This window comes from Pseudochaenichthys georgianus, chromosome 6, assembly GCF_902827115.2.
Source record: "Pseudochaenichthys georgianus chromosome 6, fPseGeo1.2, whole genome shotgun sequence".
In the NCBI taxonomy this organism is placed as follows: Eukaryota; Metazoa; Chordata; class Actinopteri; order Perciformes; family Channichthyidae; genus Pseudochaenichthys; species Pseudochaenichthys georgianus.
Genome location: NC_047508.1, coordinates 31,977,228 through 31,999,456, shown reverse-complemented (window position 1 = coordinate 31,999,456; position 22,229 = coordinate 31,977,228). Strand labels below are relative to the sequence as shown.

General features: G+C 39.3%; 2 protein-coding genes across 2 annotated transcripts; one reads left to right on the top strand and one right to left on the bottom strand.

Annotated features, from left to right (window-relative positions):
* Window positions 1–2,525: 2,525 nt before the first annotated feature.
* On the top strand, window positions 2,526–11,596 carry LOC117447934 (ubiquitin-conjugating enzyme E2 Q2-like). Its single transcript, XM_034084957.2, has 13 exons — window positions 2,526–2,826; window positions 5,519–5,623; window positions 5,751–5,873; window positions 5,967–6,023; window positions 6,337–6,489; window positions 7,556–7,640; window positions 7,739–7,799; window positions 7,884–7,974; window positions 8,061–8,119; window positions 8,334–8,382; window positions 8,468–8,563; window positions 9,273–9,339; window positions 9,430–11,596. The coding sequence occupies exons 1-13, from the start codon at window positions 2,668–2,670 to the stop codon at window positions 9,459–9,461; spliced, it is 1,137 nt and encodes a 378-aa protein (XP_033940848.1). The 5' UTR covers window positions 2,526–2,667; the 3' UTR covers window positions 9,462–11,596.
* A 932-nt stretch (window positions 11,597–12,528) lies between these two features.
* On the bottom strand, window positions 12,529–21,933 carry scamp5a (secretory carrier membrane protein 5a). Its single transcript, XM_034084359.2, has 7 exons — window positions 21,724–21,933; window positions 20,767–20,847; window positions 20,561–20,680; window positions 18,830–18,986; window positions 18,634–18,735; window positions 17,042–17,159; window positions 12,529–15,069 (listed from the first exon to the last, which is right to left on the bottom strand). The coding sequence occupies exons 2-7, from the start codon at window positions 20,771–20,773 to the stop codon at window positions 14,836–14,838; spliced, it is 738 nt and encodes a 245-aa protein (XP_033940250.1). The 5' UTR covers window positions 20,774–20,847; window positions 21,724–21,933; the 3' UTR covers window positions 12,529–14,835.
* Window positions 21,934–22,229: the final 296 nt, after the last annotated feature.

The window sequence follows — 22,229 nt, the reverse complement described above, 5'->3', positions numbered from 1 at the left end:
CATTTAATCATATTTGAAGTTTGATTAATAAAGACATATATATACATGCCATGCATTGTCAAATATTCAATAATACACAATTATGGGAGCAAAGAAACACTGCGATATAAAGGTTGTTGATTATATAAGTTACTATTTAATTTTTTCATGGAAAACTTTATATATTTACTAGCATTATGCTTTCACATGATACTCTCATCTAGTGTTTACCAACTTTTTTGCCTCCATCGCCTTAAGACTAAGTTACTTTCTACCCCTTGTTACAGGTTGCATGCAGGTACATTCGATGGCCAGATCAAGGAGAGATTTTTCCCTCCCGACTGTTTTATCCAAATACTTTTCAAAGACTTGAAGATGTACAATTATACATTAATCCAACTCAAAAATAAAGACTAGAAAGCACAAGCAAAATATTATTTAGTACTTTATTGTCATGTTAATCAATTCATGACCCTTCATATTTAATATGTTCAGGGATACTAACCTTGGGGTCATGAACCCAAGGTTGAAAAACCACAATCTACTGTAAATAATTGACAAACAAACTGTACACTACTGCAGGAACGTTGGGTGCAGTCACCATTAGCCTTAAGCCATTTTAGGATTATCATGTTTATAGAATCGGCATCTGCATAACAAATAAAAGTAAATTGGGATTTTATTGATGATTTTATTGATGATTTTTTTCATGTCTCCCCCTCCACCCTGAAGCTCTGTGCTGATCAGCTGTCACCAGTGTTTACAGACATCTTCAACACCTCACTGGAGACATGCCACGTTTCAGCATGCTTCAAAACCTCCACCATCATCCCGGTTCCCAAGAAAACAAGGATCACAGGATTACAGACCCGTCGCCCTGAGCTCTGTGGTTATGAAGTCCTTTGAGCGCCTTGTCCTGTCCCACATAAAATCCATCACAGAACCCCTCCTGGACCCCCTGCAGTTAGTCTACAGAGCCAACAGGTCTGTGGACGACGCTGTCGACATGGCCCTTCACTTTCTCCTCCAGCACCTGGACACAGCAGGAACCTATGCCAGGATCCTGTTTGTGGACTTCAGCTCTGCCTTCAATACCATCATCCCGGCTCTGCTGCAGGACAAGCTCTCCCAGCTGCACATGCCCAACTCCACCTGCAGGTGGATCACAGACTTCCTGTCTGACAGGAAGCAGCACGTGAGGCTGGGGAAACACGTCTCTGACCCCCGGACCATCAGCACCGGTTCCCCTCAAGGCTGCGTTCTTTCCCCTCTGCTCTTCTCCCCTCTGCTCTTCTCCCTGTACACCAACAGCTGCACCTCCAGTCACCAGTCTGTCAAGCTCCTGAAGTTCGCAGAGGACACCACCCTCATCGGACACATCTCTGGTGGGGACGAGTCTGCCTACAGGTGGGAGATGGACCATCTGGTGACCTGGTGTAGGGACAACCACCTGGAGGTCAACGCTCTCAAGACAGTGGAGATGGTTGTGGACTTCAGGAAGAACGCAGCCCCACCCGCCCCCATCACTCTGTGTGACTCCCCAGTAACTGCTGTGAAGTCTTTCCGCTTCCTGGGCACCATCATCGCCCAGGACCTCAAATGGGAGCAGAACATCTGCTCCCTCGTCAAAAAAGCAAATTACTGCTTTATTTTATTGCTATCTAACTATATTTGATTACAGTGTCCTTACAGATTTTTTGTTTTATATTTTATGTATGCACCATGACATCGAGTCAAATTCCTCGTATATGTGAACCTACCTGGCAATAAACCCGTTTCTGATTCTGATGTAGGATAGGCAATTGACAAACAGTTGTTGGTTTGCTAACTTATTTTGTATATTTTATTGTGGATTCTTTAGATACTAAAGTGGACCTCTATTGAGAGAAAAGTACTATACAAATAAAGGTATTGTTATTATCATTATTATTATTATAATTAGTTTAATTATAGTATTTGGACTCCTATGTTAGTGTCCCAGACAGTGTTTTTTTAAACTTCAATGCTTTTGTTTGCTTGTATAGCCTATTATATATATTGCATTTTTATTAAGTATAAAGTGAAAAGGTTTTTTTGGAGGCTCCTGCAGGTTATCAGCCAAGTAAAATCATGTTATGTAATATAAACAAAATTACACTTTAAAACAATAAAACATAATATATTAAATGTTGTGCAGTGTCATAACTGTCAGAAACCGGTGTGCAATACAAATAGAGGTATTATTATTATTATCATTATTATTATTATTATTAGTAGTAGTAGTATCTTTCTAGTTTTTGGGCTCCTTTGTTGCTAACCTTTTTTTATTAATTCCCAAGCTTTTGTTTGCTTGTATAGCCTATTATATATTTAATTTGTATTAAATATAATTTGAGAATGTTTGGATCTTGTGTTTCTAGGCTCCTGCTGGCCGTGAGCACTACTGCCAAATTAAATAATGTTATATAATATTACAAAAAAGTACACCTTAAAACACAATATAATAAAGAGATAGAGTAAATGGAGGTCGTGCAGGGTCATAACTGCCAGAAACCGGTGACAGTGTGCACCATAGCCCTCACCCTCCAGCCCTTTGTTGTTGTTCTCACGCTAATGTGCGAGATCCGTAGAACTGACTCAACTGCGCGGTCACATTCCGCCCAGACTTCCCCCTCTGCCAGCGGCCTGGTGGTTTGAGATGAGTAGAAGATGTCGGTGTCGGGTCTGAAGGCCGAATTGAAGTTTTTGGAATCCATTTTTGACCCAAACCACGAACGATTTAGAATAATAGACTGGAAACCCGATGAACTCAGTTGCCAATTCAACGTTACCGGAGAGAAGCTGCTGATCATCCACTGCAACATCACGGTGAGTCCAGGCCAAGATAACCAGCCACTACCGACTGAAACCAGGGAGCGATCCGTGTTTACTAACTACGATTCAAGTGTTTTAGTTTATTGCTGCGCCAAGATTTTAGTCGTCCCGTTGGTAAAAGATAAACAGAACACAGCACCCAGTGTTTAATTCACTTTGAAATAGTGAACCAGCAAACATCGTACAGTAACGACGCTGCGGTAGCTTAATGCTAGCTGCTCACTGGAAGTAGTGCTAGCTTGTGTCGTTGACTCGTTAGCCAAATTAACTGCGTTACTGCTAGCAACTACGGCCGTTAACTTTATAACTACTGAACTGTATTTAGTTACATTTCACGGCATTTAGCTAAGTCTTTCTTAGACTTTCACACATCGAATAAAGATTATTCTTATAGCCCAATATTACAAAAACACGTATATCTCAGTGGGCTTTACAGCTCAACAAACATGAATGACCGTGCTAAAAGATAAATACAATTACATGAAAATAATAAAAACACAAGATAAATGTCAAATACAAATTAACAGAGATAGAGTAGGAGCGAAAAGACAATAAAAACAATGACATGCGGGACAAAGATAGGGTAATCCTAAACCAATTGTAATCATATGTTCTTTTAAAAGGAACATTTGGACACTGTCCCAAAGCTTAAAAACATTTATTTAAAAATAAATATATGTATATATCAAAGGAAAGATTGTATATTTGGTTCTCAGGTGGTCCCTTGAGGATATTATTTGAATTTTTAAAACAAATTATTCTGCTAACTCAAATGTAAAAGAAATTCAATGCTTACATTCTTTGAGTTTGATAGTCTTATCTACATGCTTCTGTGACGAAACATATTCCCGAATTGGGATCAATAAGGCATATTTTATTTATCTGAACATCAATACCACTGATTGTAATGTTAATACATTTTTATCTTAAATACAGGGGTTTAGTGAACTCCTTTTTCAGTAAATAGACGGATCCCTGTGGCGAATTTATAATAAAACTGTGACATTACTGTATTTTATCAGGACACCAAATGATTTAGCAAAAGATTAAATGTAGATATGAAGGAGTCTGAATTATACTGTTACCAACTAAACGTGTGAGGTTGGCTGAAACTATATTTTGTCAACCTTAGATAACAAAATAGTTCTGGTATTTTTTATAAATGTTCAATACAAATTCCTTTATACATTATGAGTAATGTAAATACCGTAATCTGAAAATATACTAGGCGATATCACAAACATCTCACTCTTGTCATGGCACCTGTATTTGTATTGTTCCGGTGGTGCAGATCTCTTACAAACAGCACCCCGACCACATCCTCCTCTCACACGCACTTGCACTTTTGCTTGATTCTGGGTGACACAGGCATGGCTTGTTACATTTTTTAATAACCATGTCATGTCGAGACTCAAATTGATTCACCCTCTTTGCGTCGGCTCGATCTCAGAATCTCAAGAGTGCATTCAGCATCAAAATCTGAATCTAGAATATGCACATTTAACACATCTGATTAGCTGGATTATGTGTGATCACCTGCTCTTTATTGGTAGGACACACCTGATGTATCTGTTATAAGAAGAGCATGAGATGGGAAACATGCAGGGATGTTAATACCTGGGAGTTGCATTGAAAACCACTGCCTTCGTTATTTTAACAGGTTGTATTGGGCAAGATTATTATGCGAGTGTCTCCTTTTGAATTTGGTTTACTAAATGCTAAATCTCTAGAGTTCGCTTAAGTGTTGAATAGCATTCACTTAAACAAACAAGTCATAAATATGCAAACAATTATTCTGACAGCTCCGATATATAGACCCATACTCCTAATGCACAGTACTCTAAGGCTTGATTTGTCCAATGATATCTGTCTGTTAAAGCCAGGAATCTTTCCCATCTTTGGCATCATCCCATTAGATTACATGATACACTCCCTGAGTCATGATACCCATTTGTTACTTAATATCAAGTCATCACCCTTGCTGTATAAATATGTGCAAATATACGGGTATATGGTCATTCAGAATGTGACAGGGTTGTTTCCTGGGCCATGACTTAAAAGTAATGTTACACTTTTCTAGGGCTCTACCCGAATATTCATTCGTTGGAGTACTATTCGGGTTTCAATTTCGTTATTCGGATATTCGATTTTTTTTGGCAGCTGCACTGCGGCTGCCAAATAGAATTTATTGAAATCTCCAATATCAACGTAAGAGCTTGTGCCTCTTCGGGGGGTACTAACACTTAACCATACACTTTATCGTTTACTTTCTCCATCTTTATATGTAGATATCCGTTAATCTCCGTCACGTTGTTTCCATAGCAAATAACAACTTCCTGTCAACAGCGCTAACTCTCCTTCAAAATAGGAAGCCAAGCCAAATTACACTGAAGACATACAACTGCAACGAAAGTAACAAACACAATGCAATATCCTTTTCAATTTCAAAGAACACAAATTGGGTTAAATACATTAACAAATAACTATAAAACAACAAAACTGTAGAATAACAAAACGAATGCTGTGAGTAAACCGAAATACAGGTGTTGAAGCGGTTCGCTCCATTTAACATCCTCTTTAGAAACTTTGAATACAAAAAAAGACATTTGGTACAACCCTAACATACAATCTGTAGCCATTATCATCCAAGCATGACCAGCTTCATTTTCATATCCTTCTGTTGCAGGAATCCTATCCCTCAACGGCACCAATATGGTTTGTTGACTCTGATGATCCCAGTCTGGCTGAAGTGTTGGAGCGATTAGAGGATGTGAGAAAAGGAAGTACATTGGTAAGATTGAGGATATGGATCCAGCTTTACATTTGTTTACTGCTATAACACTGCAACCTTTATAGTATTGTTCAATTGCAGTTTCTCTTCAATGATTGATATCTTATCTTGCTCATTGTTCTCGCAGCTCCTTCAGCAGTTGAAGCGCCTCATCTGTGATCTCTGTCGGCTGTACAACCTGCCACAGCATCCAGATGTAGAAATGCTCGACCAGCCTCTGCCTGCTGGCCCCATTACCCAAGAGCGAAAGGTAATCACGTAAAGCAAGATTTAAATTCAATGTCTCTTTGTTGCGTTTGAAAACTCACTGCATGTCAACTCACATTGTTTTACCACATTGCAGCATGGGCCGTCAGATGAGGTGACCTCTGAAGAGGAAGAGGAGGAAGAAATGGGAGAGGTATCTATGTGTATTAATGACAACTTAACAATTCATGGTATTATAGCTAGGGATGCCAGCGATTATTCAAATATTCGTTACAGTCTCCATAATCGAAAATTATTTTTAAAATTCGATTTTATTTATATATATATATATTTTTTTTTTCCTGGCTTAGTTTCAACGAAAATATAGACTAATGCTAATAAATCGATTATTATTCGCCAGGGCTGTCCGATTTTCGATTTTGATCATGGTCAGTTTCTGGCATCCCTAATTATAGCTTATTGTCCAATTCTTTCCATATTTCTGAATATAATTGATACATTTACAGCAGGACATTGACCTGGACCAAGACCTGGACCATTACGACATGAAGGAAGAGGAGCCAGTTGATGGAAAGAAGTCAGAAGATGACGGGATAGAAAAAGAAAATCTGGCCGTCTTGGAGAAGATCCGTAAAAACCAGAGACAGGATCACTTGAATGTAAGTTCTCATTCAGGTCATGTTTTTCTGTATTACGTTTTGGTGACTTTAACTGAGTAGAGGAGCTTTTTTCCCCTATAAATCATATTTTGGATGCTAACTTTTGGCAGCCACCTCCGAATCACTCATCACGAAGACACTGGAGTCTCCTGGAAAGTGTTTCATTAAATCTTAATCCAGTAGTGAATCTAAATCCTTTCAAATACCATACCAACCTTATTAGATATGAAAATGGGATAAGAAGAATAAGATATTGAATGTTGGTCAAATTCATGCTTTCTGTATCAAATGTTTTTATACGATGAGGTAAAACTTTCAATGAAACATTTGTTAGCGCTGGAGTTGAGCAAATCTCAATATTTTGTCAACCAGGAAGCTTTCGGAAAAATAAAATTGATTGCCACTTCTCCTGGATAGTTTCACAGTATCATAGGATTGTACAATAGCCATAAAAAATACTTTTACATTTTTTTTCTTAGTCCTTCTGTCAGTTTCACCATGTTTAGTTCAGCATTAGCGCTGCGTCCTAAATGCCGACTCATCGTTCCTCTCAGTGCTGACACAGTGCTGCCGCAGAGGGCTCCAGCAGAAAGAAAAGCTAGTCTGTCCTGCAAAAAAAGTTCAGTTGGGTCCCAACATCGTCCAACAATGCAGAGGACAAAAGATTCCTGCTTAAAATAGGAACAGTACACCACACTGTAGCAGGAGAGATTATCCTAAATTAAACTGAATTAAATTGCTGAATTTATTCAGATTTCAAAAAGGTAATATTGTAAAATATCCTAAAATAAGTTGTATCATTACTGCATGGGCCTGCTTATGATCAAATGTTTTTTTTGTGGGCTTATGGTAAAAAGGCCTAGTACCTTTTATCACTCAGAGTTGGTTGTCCTGTTAAGTGTAGAAAACGCTCTATTCGTGCTGCTATTGATTGATATTAATGTACAGGGCAGTCAGGCCGTCTGATAGCCCTGATGTTCCCCTGCTCAGCCTTACAGTGGAGGTGAAGCGTCTTCCTGTTCCCCCAGGTGTCTGACCATCTGTGTGATTAACCTTTGTGTTGCAGGGCGCAGTGTCTGGCTCCGTGCAGGCCTCGGACCGCCTAATGAAGGAACTCAGGGAGATCTACAGATCACAGAGTTACAAGACAGGTGACTGCATTGACACATTCCCCACAGTGACAGGTCCCTTTTATTATGTCAGCACCAGATTGAAGTAATGCTCTGTGTTTGTGTCACGTTTCTCACAGGTATTTATTCAGTCGAGCTATTCGGCGACAGCCTTTATGATTGGCATGTCAAGTTGAGGACGTAAGTTCACATATTCAGTTTGTTTTAACATTTTCAAATATTGTGTAGTGTTTTCGGTTATATTTAACTTGTTCTTTATTACAGGGTAGACCCAGATAGTCCTTTACATAGTGACCTGCAGGTCCTAAAAGAAAAGGAAGGAATGGACTACATTTTCCTCAATTTCTCTTATAAAGTGAGTCCTCCTAATAATATTAGTCAATTGTTTTATTTGATAAAAGAATTTTCTGTAGACTCAAGCTTTTTGTTTGTTTTTTTCAGGATAATTTTCCTTTTGACCCCCCATTTGTACGGGTTATTTCACCCGTGCTCTCCGGAGGGTGAGTGTGAAGTGCCAAGTTTTCATATAAAACCCTCTGAAGACAGTATTCACTCAGTTTGTCCACAATTGTTGTGCACAATTTTATCAGTGGATTTTGACTTCTGTATGAAAGATTTCACTCAAAATACAAAATTGTCGCTTCATGATTGAAGTAACAAGACTGTGAAGTTCTTCATATTTTATACTGAATTTCTTTTTGTTCTCGATTTCAGTTATGTTCTTGGAGGAGGGGCCTTGTGCATGGAGCTTCTCACAAAACAGGTTTGTTAAAGTGTGATGCCTTGTATGACATGTTTTCCCTCACCTTTAACAGCACAGTTAATGTGTATTTTGTGTGTGTTTTCAGGGCTGGAGCAGTGCCTATTCCATAGAATCTGTCATCATGCAGATAAATGCCACACTGGTTAAAGGAAAAGCCAGGGTGCAGTTTGGAGCCAATAAGGTAAATGATGTCATTAATCTGGTCTCAGTGTCATACCATCCGACCATATCTAAAAGCAACACATTGCAAAAAAGTGCTGTCAGAGCGGCGATGTAACGCACACTTCACATGACGATTAGTTGATAGAACAGACAACAGAGTAGTGGGAGAGGGTTAAATAAATACCTTTTTCAATAATTGGTTAAACTATGCTTATGAAGCATACTGGGGCCCTAAGAGGCCTTATTGTATGAAGCAGTTGGGTTTCAGTAGAGAATTCAAGAGAGTTATATCCTAGGTTCTATTTACACTTAATTTCAAGTGTCTTGCATTCAGAGAAATGAGTTGTTCCTTCAGATTGTTTTCTGACAAAGGAAAACTTGGGAGGAGTAAAGGTCACGTTTGCGTCTTGCCATTGTATGCTTCTATTGGAGCTGATCAAATCAAGTTTTATTTATACAGCACATTTAAAAGCGATTTTTGGTCTAGCCAAAGTACATGTAATAAAAACACATTACTACAATCACAATAAAAGACAATAATATAAAAAACACAGGGAAATGTCAGGAGTCGTGCTCCGCTCTGACTAGAAGGCCAGAGAGAAGAAGTATGTTTTAGTAAGAGCAAACTGCGAAAGACTTATGGGAAAGAAAGATGGCAATTTACATTTTCCCTACTGCATGGGGAACAATTTCTGTAAATCTTACAGAACACTATTTGTTTATTTCAGAACCAGTACAATCTTGCCCGAGCACAACAGTCGTACAAGTCCCTTGTGCAGATACATGAAAAGAATGGTGAGTAACTATTCCTAAATGTCTGAGCCTCAGTAGACGCACAGTGGTTTGGATCCATTTGCAAAGAGGTTTCTCTCTCTGTATTCACAGGCTGGTACACACCCCCTAAAGAGGATGGATAAGGAGCTACGACCGCTATGCACTGGGAACATGTCTTTGGGTCAAAGTATCTTGTTTTCTTCCGAATATTTCCCCCCCTCTCTGACTCTACTGGGGATATATCATCTTTCTCGCGGACACCATCTCGTTGGCTCATTTGACATGTATTCCTTCGCCTCGCTCCCGTAAAGACTTTATCCTGGTATCACCTCACGTCTCCCCTCTCTGTTTGAGTGAGGAGGATGTGAGGGTATCACTAGTCCTGTTTTCTAAATATGCTCATTTGTCTTTAAAAAACAAAACTTTTCTCCCTATAGATGAGGGGAAATGCTTTTACTTTAGCTGCTTTGACAAAATGGGCTTCACCATCAGTCAGTTAGCCTTCCTTCAACTGGGAAATTTAACAGGAGATTGAAACTGAAGCTCTGGATGCGGCCCCTCACTGCACCTGTTTTTATTGGTCACAACTTCTTCCCCTTCTCTTTCTTTGGTGTGTACTGGTACCTAACTGCAAACATTTTAGAAATATTATTCAGCCATTGTTTTTATGATTTGAGCATCCTAGACAATAAATAAATTAAATGTTTTATCTTAAATTGAGGCAACCTACCACCCGGTATATTTTAACTCTTTCACAAATATGTTAAGTGTCTGACAAAGCAGAATGAAATGCTGCAATGTTGTCCGACTAAGGTGAGCTGTTGTCTGCGAACAAATCCAGCAGTGGTTGATTTACAACAAGGCAGGCGGACAGGAAAAGTCTGCACTTTGCATACCTTTGGAAGAGCATATATTACCACAAGAAGATAAGAACTTTTGACAGATCTAATACTGAAGCTGAAGAGTTTTTCTTTTTGCCTCATTTGTTTTTTTAACACAATGACCCTGCAACCCTCGGTCTGGCCTCTGGGCCGTGTGGTTGGTTTGATGCTGGAAATACAGTCAGTTTGTTGAGCAGAATCACACGGGGATAGCTTCACATAACACAAAGGTGTTTGAATGTGATTTCTTTTCTCCCATAATTCTGCCCAGTTTAGCATCTTGTGTGTCATCTTCCTGACATGCATCGATTGTAGAGGTTTGCCCCTGCCCAGGTTAGATTTGCTTCCTTGTTACATCTCCTCTCTGCTGTCAGCAGCTTAAAATCCACCATTTTCCACAACAATGTACCTTAATATGTCACTTTTGGTTTGTAACAAGAAGGATCCTTCTGAACTGACCTGAAACTCTGTATGAAACTTTAACCATGCAATATACCGCAGTACGTCATCACTACTGCTGTTCCCCATACTACAGGACACTCACTGTATCTATCAATCGGTCTGCTCTTTTGCAGTTTATTTGTTAACACTGTCTGCAAAAGTATATTTTAATGGCAACTCAGGTAACAAACAATACTTAAGAGGGTAATCTGTACATGGTTTGAGTTATTTTCTTGGTTTAATTATTGCTCTGTACAGCTGACATTAAGGCTTACTCGCACATCTGATGTTGAAAACTGAAATGTAAACGATAATATGTCCCGCTTGTTTCTATTAATTAAAGCAATGTATGAATGGCATTTGCAGTAAGATGCCCTTTTAACAGGATTGCAGTTGCATGATGACCATCCCATGTAATGGCTCATCAGTACACACTTTACTATCTTGTTCTTATTTTTAAATCCCAAACTAATACTGAAATAGATTTGATTTCAGTGTGTGATCTTTACATATTCCTGATACAAATGTTTGCACAACTGGCAACAATGTGCCTGGAGAGGTCAATTATAACAACTAACACATTGCGAGCTAAATATTTAAAAATCAGGAAGAAAGAAAGCACACATCTTGTTACATGTCTGAAATCGCTGAGGGGAGGCGTCATCGGGTCTCATTACGACCTCGTCTGAAGGGCTTGTGTCGAGATTCAGAGACGACTGGAGTTTGATAGTCATGCCGTGGTAAATAGACCTGCACGCTTCTTTAACTGGACTGTGTTAAAAATATAGTTTTGTCCCAGCTTTCGATTCATTTTCTGGCACGGACAAAACTTGATCAAGCCTGGCACCGTCGGCTCGCTTTGGTTTGATTTTTCATTTTCCATTTGAAGACATTTTGACCATGTACAGTAATTTGTAAACTTGCATCAAGTTTATGAATAAAGAATTTTAAGATTATTGCTGTTTTACTGGGGTCCCTGTGTATTATTTTCACTGTACTCAATTGATTGCAGATGTATTGGGCTGGTATTTTAATAAATGAATAAAATGATTTACTCCTGACACAACTCTCATAATGATTTTGTATAAGCGTTGTTTCCTGTCTTGCCGCTCTGCACATTCACATCAAAAACTTCGGTTTTCACTCAGCTTTGGTATTAACATTGACCAAAGAAAGAAAACACTCAATCTGTTGAGTGACTTGAAAATAAAAAGGCATTATACCCTTATTCCTACCTTTCAATCAACATGGTGTCATAACACTTGAACATTGCTACATTGAGACAAGGACGAGGAGGGTTGTTGCATTTAGTTCATTTTTTACTTTAAGAAATTAAGACTTAAGTCCAGGCTAAAATTCCTTCATTGTGTCTTAAAAGCTTGTCCTTTTTTAATTGTGACAAATAATCTGCAACAACTAACTCAAGTAAAGTACTTTGCTACAATTCATCACGCCTGAAAACATTATGGAGCATTGGTTCAATATACACCTAAATGTTGTGAAGCCGAAGTCATGTCTATCCACAGCTTGTTTGAAATAAATGAACTGGATACATTGAACCTACTGAGAAGAGTTGTTGTTCTTGTTGATGTGACGAAACAACACATCAGTATTCATCAAGAATAGGAGTCGCACTGTTCCGAGGAGCTCACACTGAAGTTGATTTTAACCCATGGAACAATGATTCATTCACATGTGGTTGGATGGGTGAGTATCAGAAACCTTTATTTTTAACACCCTTCCATCCTGCTTTAATTCATCAAATAAAAAAAGTGTTTTAGGTTTTGTGGTAAATGGTTTTTAGATTGTGTGTGTTGTCCAACAAATAACCCAATTAGATCCATGTTTCATCTACAACATTGCATGCATGAAATAACAAAACAGGATGCAACAATAACTGTTTAATATCTATTAGGGTAAGACCAAATAATACAAAAAGTAATACACAAAAATGTATTTCTCATTTACGTCACTCATGGAGACACAGCCTCCTCAAATGTTTCATTCAGCTAATAAGAGCATATTTCTATAGAATGTGTTTATCCATGGCAAGTATTTACCCCAGTCATTATATAGTTATATCTAGCTATTGTATAGTACATGATAATACATATCAAACAACATACAGTACATGTGGGAACATGGTGGACTTAATGGGAAATGGCTTTAAAGAAGCTTTGATACATAAAATGCAGAGTATCAGTAGTATATCAAATGCACTGCAGTTCCTGCTGCACAATAACTATACAGCTGTCGTTTCCATATTCACATTAACTGTGCAGTATGTACATATGGCAGATCCAAAATTCACCTTGACCACTTACTACACAAAGGAAAAGGACTTGTTTTGTTCATCTTTGTGCAGACTACACACTTAATTTATAGAACTGATCAGCTAAACGTTGTGCAGTTGCTAACAGATGAGCATGTGGATGGTACTGTCTACAGGGTTACACTTCATAACTACTGTATGTGCATCTGCTGGCGACAATGTTTTGCAGATGTAAAATTATACTTGTAGTGTCCAGCTTGAAAACAGGTCCATTTTCAATCCATAACAGTTTATGTTATGGTTGTTACTCTAAATGTCTATATTTGAAGCCTGCAAAGGATGCCACTTGATCTTATTCATTCTACTGCTTACTATATTCCTGTTAGTATTGCTCGACTGTGATCCACTATGTATTTAAGTTGCACTGATGTCAACAGGTGCAAAACATCTAACGTTTAAAAAATCATAATAAAAAAATCTGTTACCCACAGCCATGGAAAGACACAAAGAACATGTGCTTCAAACTCATCCACACATCATCCAAAATACATGGATTAATAACAGGTTGGTACAAAAAGACAACAAATGAAAAGTAAAACAACAAACAGCCTATTGAATACCACACCATCACAATCAGACGAGACGACTCACTGGATTGAAATAACGAGCATTCAGTCACAAATCTTCACATCTGTTTTCAACTCTAACACTGTTTTACTGTAATAACCCACTACTGAGTCTTGACTTGAGTTTCGGACTAAACAGCAACACATAAATATTCTCTCCTTCAGTTTCACCTCATAAAGAAATAATTGTCTTCATTTTTTCTTTTATATAAATGTCATATTACACCTACTCATAGAATAACACCGACAGCCACGGAATGACACACTAAGGCCTGAGATCCAGAGCTTAGAAACAAGTAGTTATTGAAGCATTTACATGGAGGGATAAGTGGGAGAATTTGCCAAAGGGGTGAAAACATCCATCACTTCATACAATGCTATGACCATACAACAATGATTATCAATATAATATTTAGTGTAAGTCCAACCTGCTCGTGTTTTGGTTTTCTTTCTCTTTTAAACTGTACACTGTTGATTTGGAATGTTTTATCCAATGAACCGCAATCCTAAATGCTTCACTTTAACATGTATAATAATCATTTATTTGACTGAAATCCACTCCACACATAACCATATGGGTACCAAAAGCTGACACCTTCTTAGGGCTTTACAGGTAGAATTTAAACCCAGCTATTAAACCTTTCCTGAGAATTAAAATGAAAGCTGACACAGAGTAAAGAAAAACACAATCAGGACACCAAAACATGTAAAAAAAAAAAAAATTCTGGGATTTGAAAGTTCTTGAGTTAGGAAAATCGAGAAAAATGTTGGTATCCCTTTAATTCATCTTCCGATTAATTCTTATTTTTTATATTTTGAAATTCTGATTCTATTGTCCAGATTTAGGCCAAATTCAACAACAAACATTTACGTATAGTTATCACATTGGCCAATTTTTAGCATTTGGTGTCTTTCAAGACTAATGAAATTAAACACTCTTAACTTTAATAGCTACTTAAGTACATTTGAAAAAAACACATTCAAATGAATTAAAGGATGTTTTAAAAGTGTGACACAGGCAGAGGAAGAGAGGTCACTCTGTGATGACAACAGATGAACCTACCACAATAAACTGATGAAGCTCAGAGAATAGTTTTAATGACTTATTTCATTAAATCCCAAGTCTATCAGAATTTAATAAAAGTACACTTCAATTAAAAACATGACTTTTCTCTACCTTGTTCTGGTTGAATTCAGCTTGTACAGTGTTATAATGAAGGGCACCTAATTCTGAATTGTGTTCTTAATTGATCCCTTTTTATCTCTCCCACTCGGCAGCATGGCCCCCTCCTCCGCCCTACATCGGTTCGTCGTAGTTGTAGGTGGGAGCTGCTGAGTACTGGTTCTGCTGCATGCCCCCCTGCTGCATGCCCCCCTGCTGCATGGCCCCCTGCTGCATGGCCCCCTGCGCAGCTCCCATAGCCGCCTGCTGAGCTGCTTCCTGGACGTGGGGGTTCTTCCAGGCCCCAGTGGCCCACTCCTCCTGGGCCTTACCCATGCTGCCGCCACTGCCTCGATAGAGGTTATGAACCTGCAAGAAAAATTGTGTTTCAAAAGGTATTTTACCATCTTTACAAAACAGTGTTAAAAATTGGTTTTGAAAAAACCTTGGTATTATTTCATGATACATGGCACTGAGCAAGACCTGGAATCACAGCTGGTGCTCTAGCACAATGTGTTGGTGGGGCTCCTATTAGGGGCAATTATAATTTAAGAGGGTGGTACCTCTCCATTCATTTTGTGTTTAATTGCAATTAAACTAACTATTTGGCTGATATGAGGCTTCAATATTGGTCAGGTTTACAAGCACTTTGGCAACATTAACTGGCAAGTCATATGTATATCAGAGTTTAATATTTTACTTTGAGATTTGCCATAAGAAAGTCAGACCAATGAAAGATAGAATTAGCTATCACTAGCTTCCCGAATGTGGCTCAGCACTGCAGACTGAGTGTGTGGGAGCTTCCAATGATTCAGCAGGTGTTGAAATAACAAACAAGAAAAGTCAGTACTAAAACTAGCAAGCTAGATTAAAAAGTTTCCACTCAAAGCTAGGTAGCCTAGTTGGCTAAATCTAAGTGGAATAACGTCTCCTCGCAACACTGGACCTAAAAAGTTAACTATTTCTTCAAGCCCACCCTTAGGCATGAAGCGGTTTCCACAAACATCAAAAACGGTCTTAACCTCTTGAAAAATGTAGAATAATAGTATGATTATAAATTAAAGAGACTTTTAGCCAATGAAAGCATTTATGTTTTTAGAAAAGTAGAAGAAGAAGATTAAAACCTCCTGGGACCCAGCCCATTGAAAATGTCCACTGTAGTGGACATTTTGTTAACTTGCATCTCCTTTTACTCTTTTGAGCTACTCTATCAATCTCTGATGTGCTGTATAGGACATCCTGGTCTTTCCAGTGATATGTCATTGGTTAAAATTGCATGCTGGGAAGTTCCTCTTTCTTTTCATCCAAAATGGCTGGCATACGAAAAACTAAATTGTATAGAAGCAGGAGGAGAAGTCAAATATTGTTGAATAATTGTAATATTTACCATGAAAATCATATATATTGTTGTTTATTAACATGTGAGGAACTATATAATTAGTTCTGAAAGCAATTAAATAATTCAAGTTTTCAAATAACAGCTCTTTTATAAATGTCCATCCTAGTGGACGTCAGGACTATCTTCATGGACTTTATGACTCAATATTGTTGCAGGAGACGGAACTGAAGCAGACATTTTCTGTACCAGATAGTTAAGGGAGATTCAGATTTTGAGCTCTCAGATGATGCGAGAGATGAGGATTTCACACCTGGGATAGAAGAGGGTCAAGAAGAAGGGGGGAGAAGATGCAGGAGGCTCCATGAGCGCACAGACACAGACAGAGAGACAGATAGGGACGAGCTGGAAAGACATGGCCCTCTGTGGGCCAAGAGTAGCACGTATGTCTTATTGTTGTTTTTATTTTATGTGGAGCCATGAAAAATGAGAATTGTCTCAGGAATGCAAGCTTTGTTTCTATGAGCAGGCCAAATGGAGACCACATCCATAAAACTAGTCAAGATGACCCTACAGCCCGTGCCGACTGGAGTCAATGAGGTACTTTTCCCATTACATTGACTACAAAGTCTTTGAAGATCTGGAAAGATTCACCAAAAACCAAACTAGTTTTTTAGTCACCAAATAAACAGCAATGTTCAGATCAATTACTTATTTATGTTTTAAATAAAGGTGAATGTATTATTGTATTAATATCACTCTAAAACCACAATACGTTACATTGTCTCTGTTAATTTTGGCTGTCTTTTCAAACTAAAATGATCCCGACCTCCTCTACGGTGGACATACTGTAACATTTAAAATTTAAATTAAATTAAAAAAGTCTAAATTGCAAGATGTTTTTTTAACCCTAAATAGGTAGGATATCACAAAAAAAAGGAAATTGGAAGACACTTTTTTCCTCGGGTCTCAGGAGGTTAAATGACTTAGGGTAGGAAAGGTTACCTTTGTGAGGGCGATGAAGGACAGAACAGCCACGGCAGTGAACATGATGGTGGGAATCAGCATGACTACAGCTGAGCCTACGTTGGTGCTGAAGAACGTGATGGTAGCCAGCCAGCCACTGATGGGAGCAAAAGAAGAGTCAGTAAAATGTTAAGGCAAGGCACTCATGAAACTAGGAATATTTAAAACCTGATTAAAAAATAAAATGTATTATCAATTTAGTAATCTTTAAGAAATACTTAATAGTACATTAACAAAATGATACCATTCCTAAATAAACTTAAATATCATTAATTCTAATTGTATTGTTTGATATAAGTAAGGATCTTTTAACTAAACATTTATAAACTATCATTTACAATTTATGAATGATGGTTACTATAAAATGTTAATCAAACGTGCAGATGGGTGAATAAACTCTAGAAAAGGTCGTCGCACGCATCTCGTCGCACGTCGTCGCACGTCGTCGTCGCAGGTCGTCGCACGCATCTCTGCTTGTTTAGCTGACATCTCTCAGTGGATGTCCGCTCATCATCTCAAGCTCAACCTTGACAAAACTGAAGTGCTTTTCCTTCCGGGAAAAGATTGTCCCTCTCTTGACCTAACTATCAACATCGGCCCCTCTGTTGTTTCCCCGACTCAGACTGCAAGGAATCTGGGTGTTATCCTAGATAACAACCTGTCGTTTACTGCAAACATCGCTGCTACAACCCGCTGCTGCAGATACACGCTTTTCAACATCAGGAAGATACGCCCACAGCTGACCCAGAAAGCCACGCAGGTTCTGGTCCAGGCTCTCGTCACCTCACGCCTACACTACTGCAACTCCCTCCTGGCTGGTCTACCTGCATGTGCCATCCGACCTCTGCAGCTCATCCAGAATGCAGCGGCTCGTCTGGTCTTCAACCTTCCAAAATGTTCCCACACCACGCCGCTCCTCCGCTCCCTCCACTGGCTTCCGGTAACTGCTAGAATCCACTTCAAGACACTGGTACTTGCGTACCATGCTGCGAATGGATCTGGCCCCTCCTACATCCAGGACATGGTTAAACCGTACACCCCCGCACGTGCACTACGCTCTGCATCAACCAAACGACTCGCTGCACCCTCGCTGCGAGGGGGACCCAAGTTCCCATCAGCAAAAACACGTGGGTTTGCTATCCTGGCTCCAAAATGGTGGAATGAGCTCCCCATTGAAATCAGGACCGCAGAAAGCTTACACACCTTCCGGCGCAGACTGAAAACTCATCTCTTTCGACTCCACTTCGAGCGATAGAATGACTAACAAAGAACTGCTAACAGAGCACTTATATACTAATAAAGGACTGGCTTATCTATAGCCAGTTGAGCAGCACTTGAAACGATTGGCTCTTTGAAACCTGATGTTCTTATATGATTCTGTTTTCCTCAAGGTTGTGTCTTCCTGGTCGAATGTACTTATTGTAAGTCGCTTTGGATAAAAGCGTCAGCTAAATGCAATGTAATGTAATGTAATAATGTAAAAAAGGGTGTTTACTTTCTTTAACTCGTTAACCCATCTTTACTTACTTATATCAAACACATTACATATCTGTATTAGTCAAAGCTCTTACCACACTCCCCAGCCTGGTATGCCAACAGTCTGGATGATACTAATCACCACCTGGGCCATGAAGACGAAGAAGAAAGCCATAAAGTTGAAGGAGCTGTCGGTTCTGCACAGGGAGAATAACGATCATCAGAAATGATGTGATTCAGCAGAACAGCAGGTGCAGAGTGATGAGTAGGGTCAGAGCAGGAATAGCTTACTTGAAGGCCTTGTAGATGGGCCTGAACCAGCACACGTAGGAGCAGGGGGTGAAGAGGATGAGCCACAGGATGGCCATCCCGAAATTGGTTGCTCCGCCGCCTCCACACATCCACGCCAGACAGCCAATCAGATTAATAGCCAGTGTGGCGCTATTCACTGTCAACATCACAGAGAAGGAGCGATGATGACCATAACATGGCAGACTGAAGACAAAAGCCTCTTAAGTGAATATCCCACAGGCTGCATTACTCATAATTCAGAAGGAGTGAATCACTACCAATCTCAGTAAATACTAAACACCACACTTTCAGTTCTATATTAACGCTATAATGAAGCAGCACACAGTTTCTACAAGTACCAAACTAATCTACTTATTCCAGCAGACTTACATTCTTGTTTTCAAATGGCAGAACCTATGTGGCAATGAAAGAGATACCATGAGGCTCATGTGAATATTACAAATCGACACATTATTATTATGCAATGTGACCACTAAAGGCTGCAACTTTTTTCTTAAAAGATCAAGCTTTTATGCTTTTTGGTGTTTTCCTTTTCCCGTAGTAGTTTTATATAGTTTTTTGTTAAAGTAAATGGTCTGCAAAGGCTAAAATCCCCAAACGAGGGAGTTTCTCTACCACCCCCCCCCCCCCCCCCCCACTGAAGCACCTAATGCAAATAATGATAATAATAATAAAAGACTATAAAAATAGGAGATATAAAAATAAGAGTAAAATAACTGTCAGCATATATACATATTTCGTCATCATCTAAGTTATAAAGTGCATAACAAGTTAAAGTGACAAGTACTTCTGTAACATAGTGACATCACCATGTAACACTTGGACTTCTAATGGCTAGTGCTCCAACACGTAAGGGGCGGGACATCTCTAAGTGGTTGGCCATCACACAGAGCCGGCCAGCTAACCAATCAGAGCAGACTGCGCTATAAACCTGCAAATGATAGGGTCCCTTTAAGCTACCAGTTATTTCCTTGTTTAATAGATACATAGTTTGGTATATGTAACGAGTCTATGTATGACTGAGATGTCCTAAAATTTCTTGTTTGTTTTTTAACCAAGACTCAATATATTTGATCTTTAATAATTTGTAACAAAAGAAATCCGAAGAAATGTAACATTTAAGGAGCTGGAGCCAGAGAAATTGGCTTAAAATAACCCGTAACATTTTAAGATAAGATAAGATAAGATAAGATAAGATGAACCTTTATTAATCCCCGAGGGGAAATTCAGTTGTACAAAGCAGCAACAGGGTAAGCGTGAAAAAAACAGTACAGCAAAGATTCACACAGATCAATAAAATCTAAAATAAATAATAAATAACGTAAAATTAAGGAAATAATGATCAGTCATTTTCTGCTGACCAACCTGATTAAAATCAACCTAAGCAAACGAACTTGGACACCATTTTTCAGACTTGGCACAAAAATGCACAAAGAGCCAGTTAATATATTAAAATGGCTCTGTGCCGGACAATGAGACCGGTCCATCTGGTCTCACAGCCACGTTTGAGTGTCTCTGATGTTTAGTTTAGTTCTCATGATGTTTTGGGTAAAACAAAGTGACACGGCATGAGAACACAGGAGCAGTGGGCAGGTTAACAGTTTGTACTATGATGCATACAACATACTTAAACTTGAGCTGTAGTAAACAATGTGCATGTAATACTGTCCTGCAGCCCAATACACCATTTTATACTGCAGGTACACTCACAGATCCACAGGTAGTAGAGCCGCTTGCACATGGTGCGATGCTGGTCTGGGATCTCATTGAAGTCTTGGTAAAAACACGGCCTGAGAGGGATGAATCGAGGCAGGGGAGGGAAGTTGTTTTCTAGGACACACAGTTCAAGGATTAAATTAAATTGGCTGATGTTTTTAGACTCACATGCACACTATGCAGTTGAACAGAGAGATTACCTGCCATGATGACCGTTCAGTATTTTCCTCCACTTCCAAACAGGCAAAAAAACTTCAATCTCAGCTTCCTTGCAAACCAAACTGCAGAGAGGGAACAGAGCTGTTTTATTAAGTGCAATATCACTCACTGCTCTCCTTGAAGACAGCAGGGCCACAGTCCTCCATAGGCCTTCCTGTGGATGCATGCACACACTTCCCTCGAATAAAATACCTTAAATCCTTACATGATTTGATTAAATGTGGTACCCCCACCCCTTATAGAGCATCCACCCTTATTGTTGCGCGATTCATTACAATCGACAATGACAGACATGTTTCTGGGCCACATACTACAGCTGTTTAATCTGCGCCGTGTGAAACAGGGTGGCCTTGTCGTGATTCCCAAAATGTATTCATAACCTATGTGTGCAAAACAGGCGTTACAGGCCTACACACTTCACAAATTGGACTATAGACAGGATGATGGATATGTATTTGTTTAGCTCTAAAACCTTCCAAAAGGCTATAATCAACCCACTTCCACGGTATGTGGCTGTGTTTGTAAGCCATATTTCAATGCATATGATGGGGGATGTAGGTAGAGCTTTGAAGGGCATCTTTCTGCCACAAAGTATTGCAATCTCTGCCTAGAAAAACAGACTGATCATCGTTTATTTTCATGCATTTGATGCTTAAACGGTGTCATATGTGTGTTTCTTTCTGTCGGCGGATGGCAGTGATGCTGCAGAGGGGCACAGTGCATCGTGATCCCACAGGCGATGGAGAGGCGTCCTTCAGCCTGTGCGACACGGTGCATCGGTGCTTCCTCTTCATCCGGACACCGAGCAGGTCAAAGTCCTCTCAATATACCACCATGGATAAACATTTTATATGCGTTACAAAAGCTACAATTAATTGTAATACATCGTATCTCCTCCTCCTGTTATGAATGAAAATGCATTGATTAAAACGCCTTACCTCCAGCTCAGTGCGAGAATGTGGCTAAATTCCCTCCGTTCGTTTAAATAGCATGCTATTGTTAATCTGCATGAAAACACACTGAAGAAAACGATTGCATCTGGCGCTGCTAAAATAGAAAGATGTTACGTTATTCCTGAAATGACGGGTTTGGGTGTAAGAGGCGGTCACGTGACGTGAGGTCTTTTCTTTACGCACATACACCCCCCCTATCCGCTGCTTTACCCGCCTTCACAGCATCAGGGCCCCAGGCACAAAACAATGGGATTTGTTGCTGGCCTCAACCGACCAATCAGAAAGCAGGAATGTTTCATCAAGCCCCGCCTCTTCATGATGCTGTCCACAGTGCTGAAAGTCAGAGTAGGTATTACTCAGTCTCATCTGATTGGCTGCCTGTTATCAAATCATTAAATAAAGTGCTTTACAAACAACACAACAAAAAATGTGAAGATGCATGACAGTCCTACATCTACAAACAATATTATAATCAAAAACAGATGTATTGC

Bases quoted from the DNA above. Each gene is read 5' to 3' on its own strand.
- LOC117447934 (XM_034084957.2), top strand. From the start codon at position 2,668: ATGTCGGTGTCGGGTCTGAAGGCCGAATTGAAGTTTTTGGAATCCATT. The intron at 6,024-6,336 runs GTATCTATGTGT...ATACATTTACAG, and splicing joins AGGAGGAAGAAATGGGAGAG to CAGGACATTGACCTGGACCA. The intron at 8,383-8,467 runs GTTTGTTAAAGT...GTGTGTTTTCAG, and splicing joins TGGAGCTTCTCACAAAACAG to GGCTGGAGCAGTGCCTATTC.
- scamp5a (XM_034084359.2), bottom strand. The intron at 18,736-18,829 runs GTAAGCTATTCC...CTCCCTGTGCAG, and splicing joins CCCATCTACAAGGCCTTCAA to AACCGACAGCTCCTTCAACT. The intron at 17,160-18,633 runs GTAAGAGCTTTG...TGCTCCCATCAG, and splicing joins ATACCAGGCTGGGGAGTGTG to TGGCTGGCTGGCTACCATCA.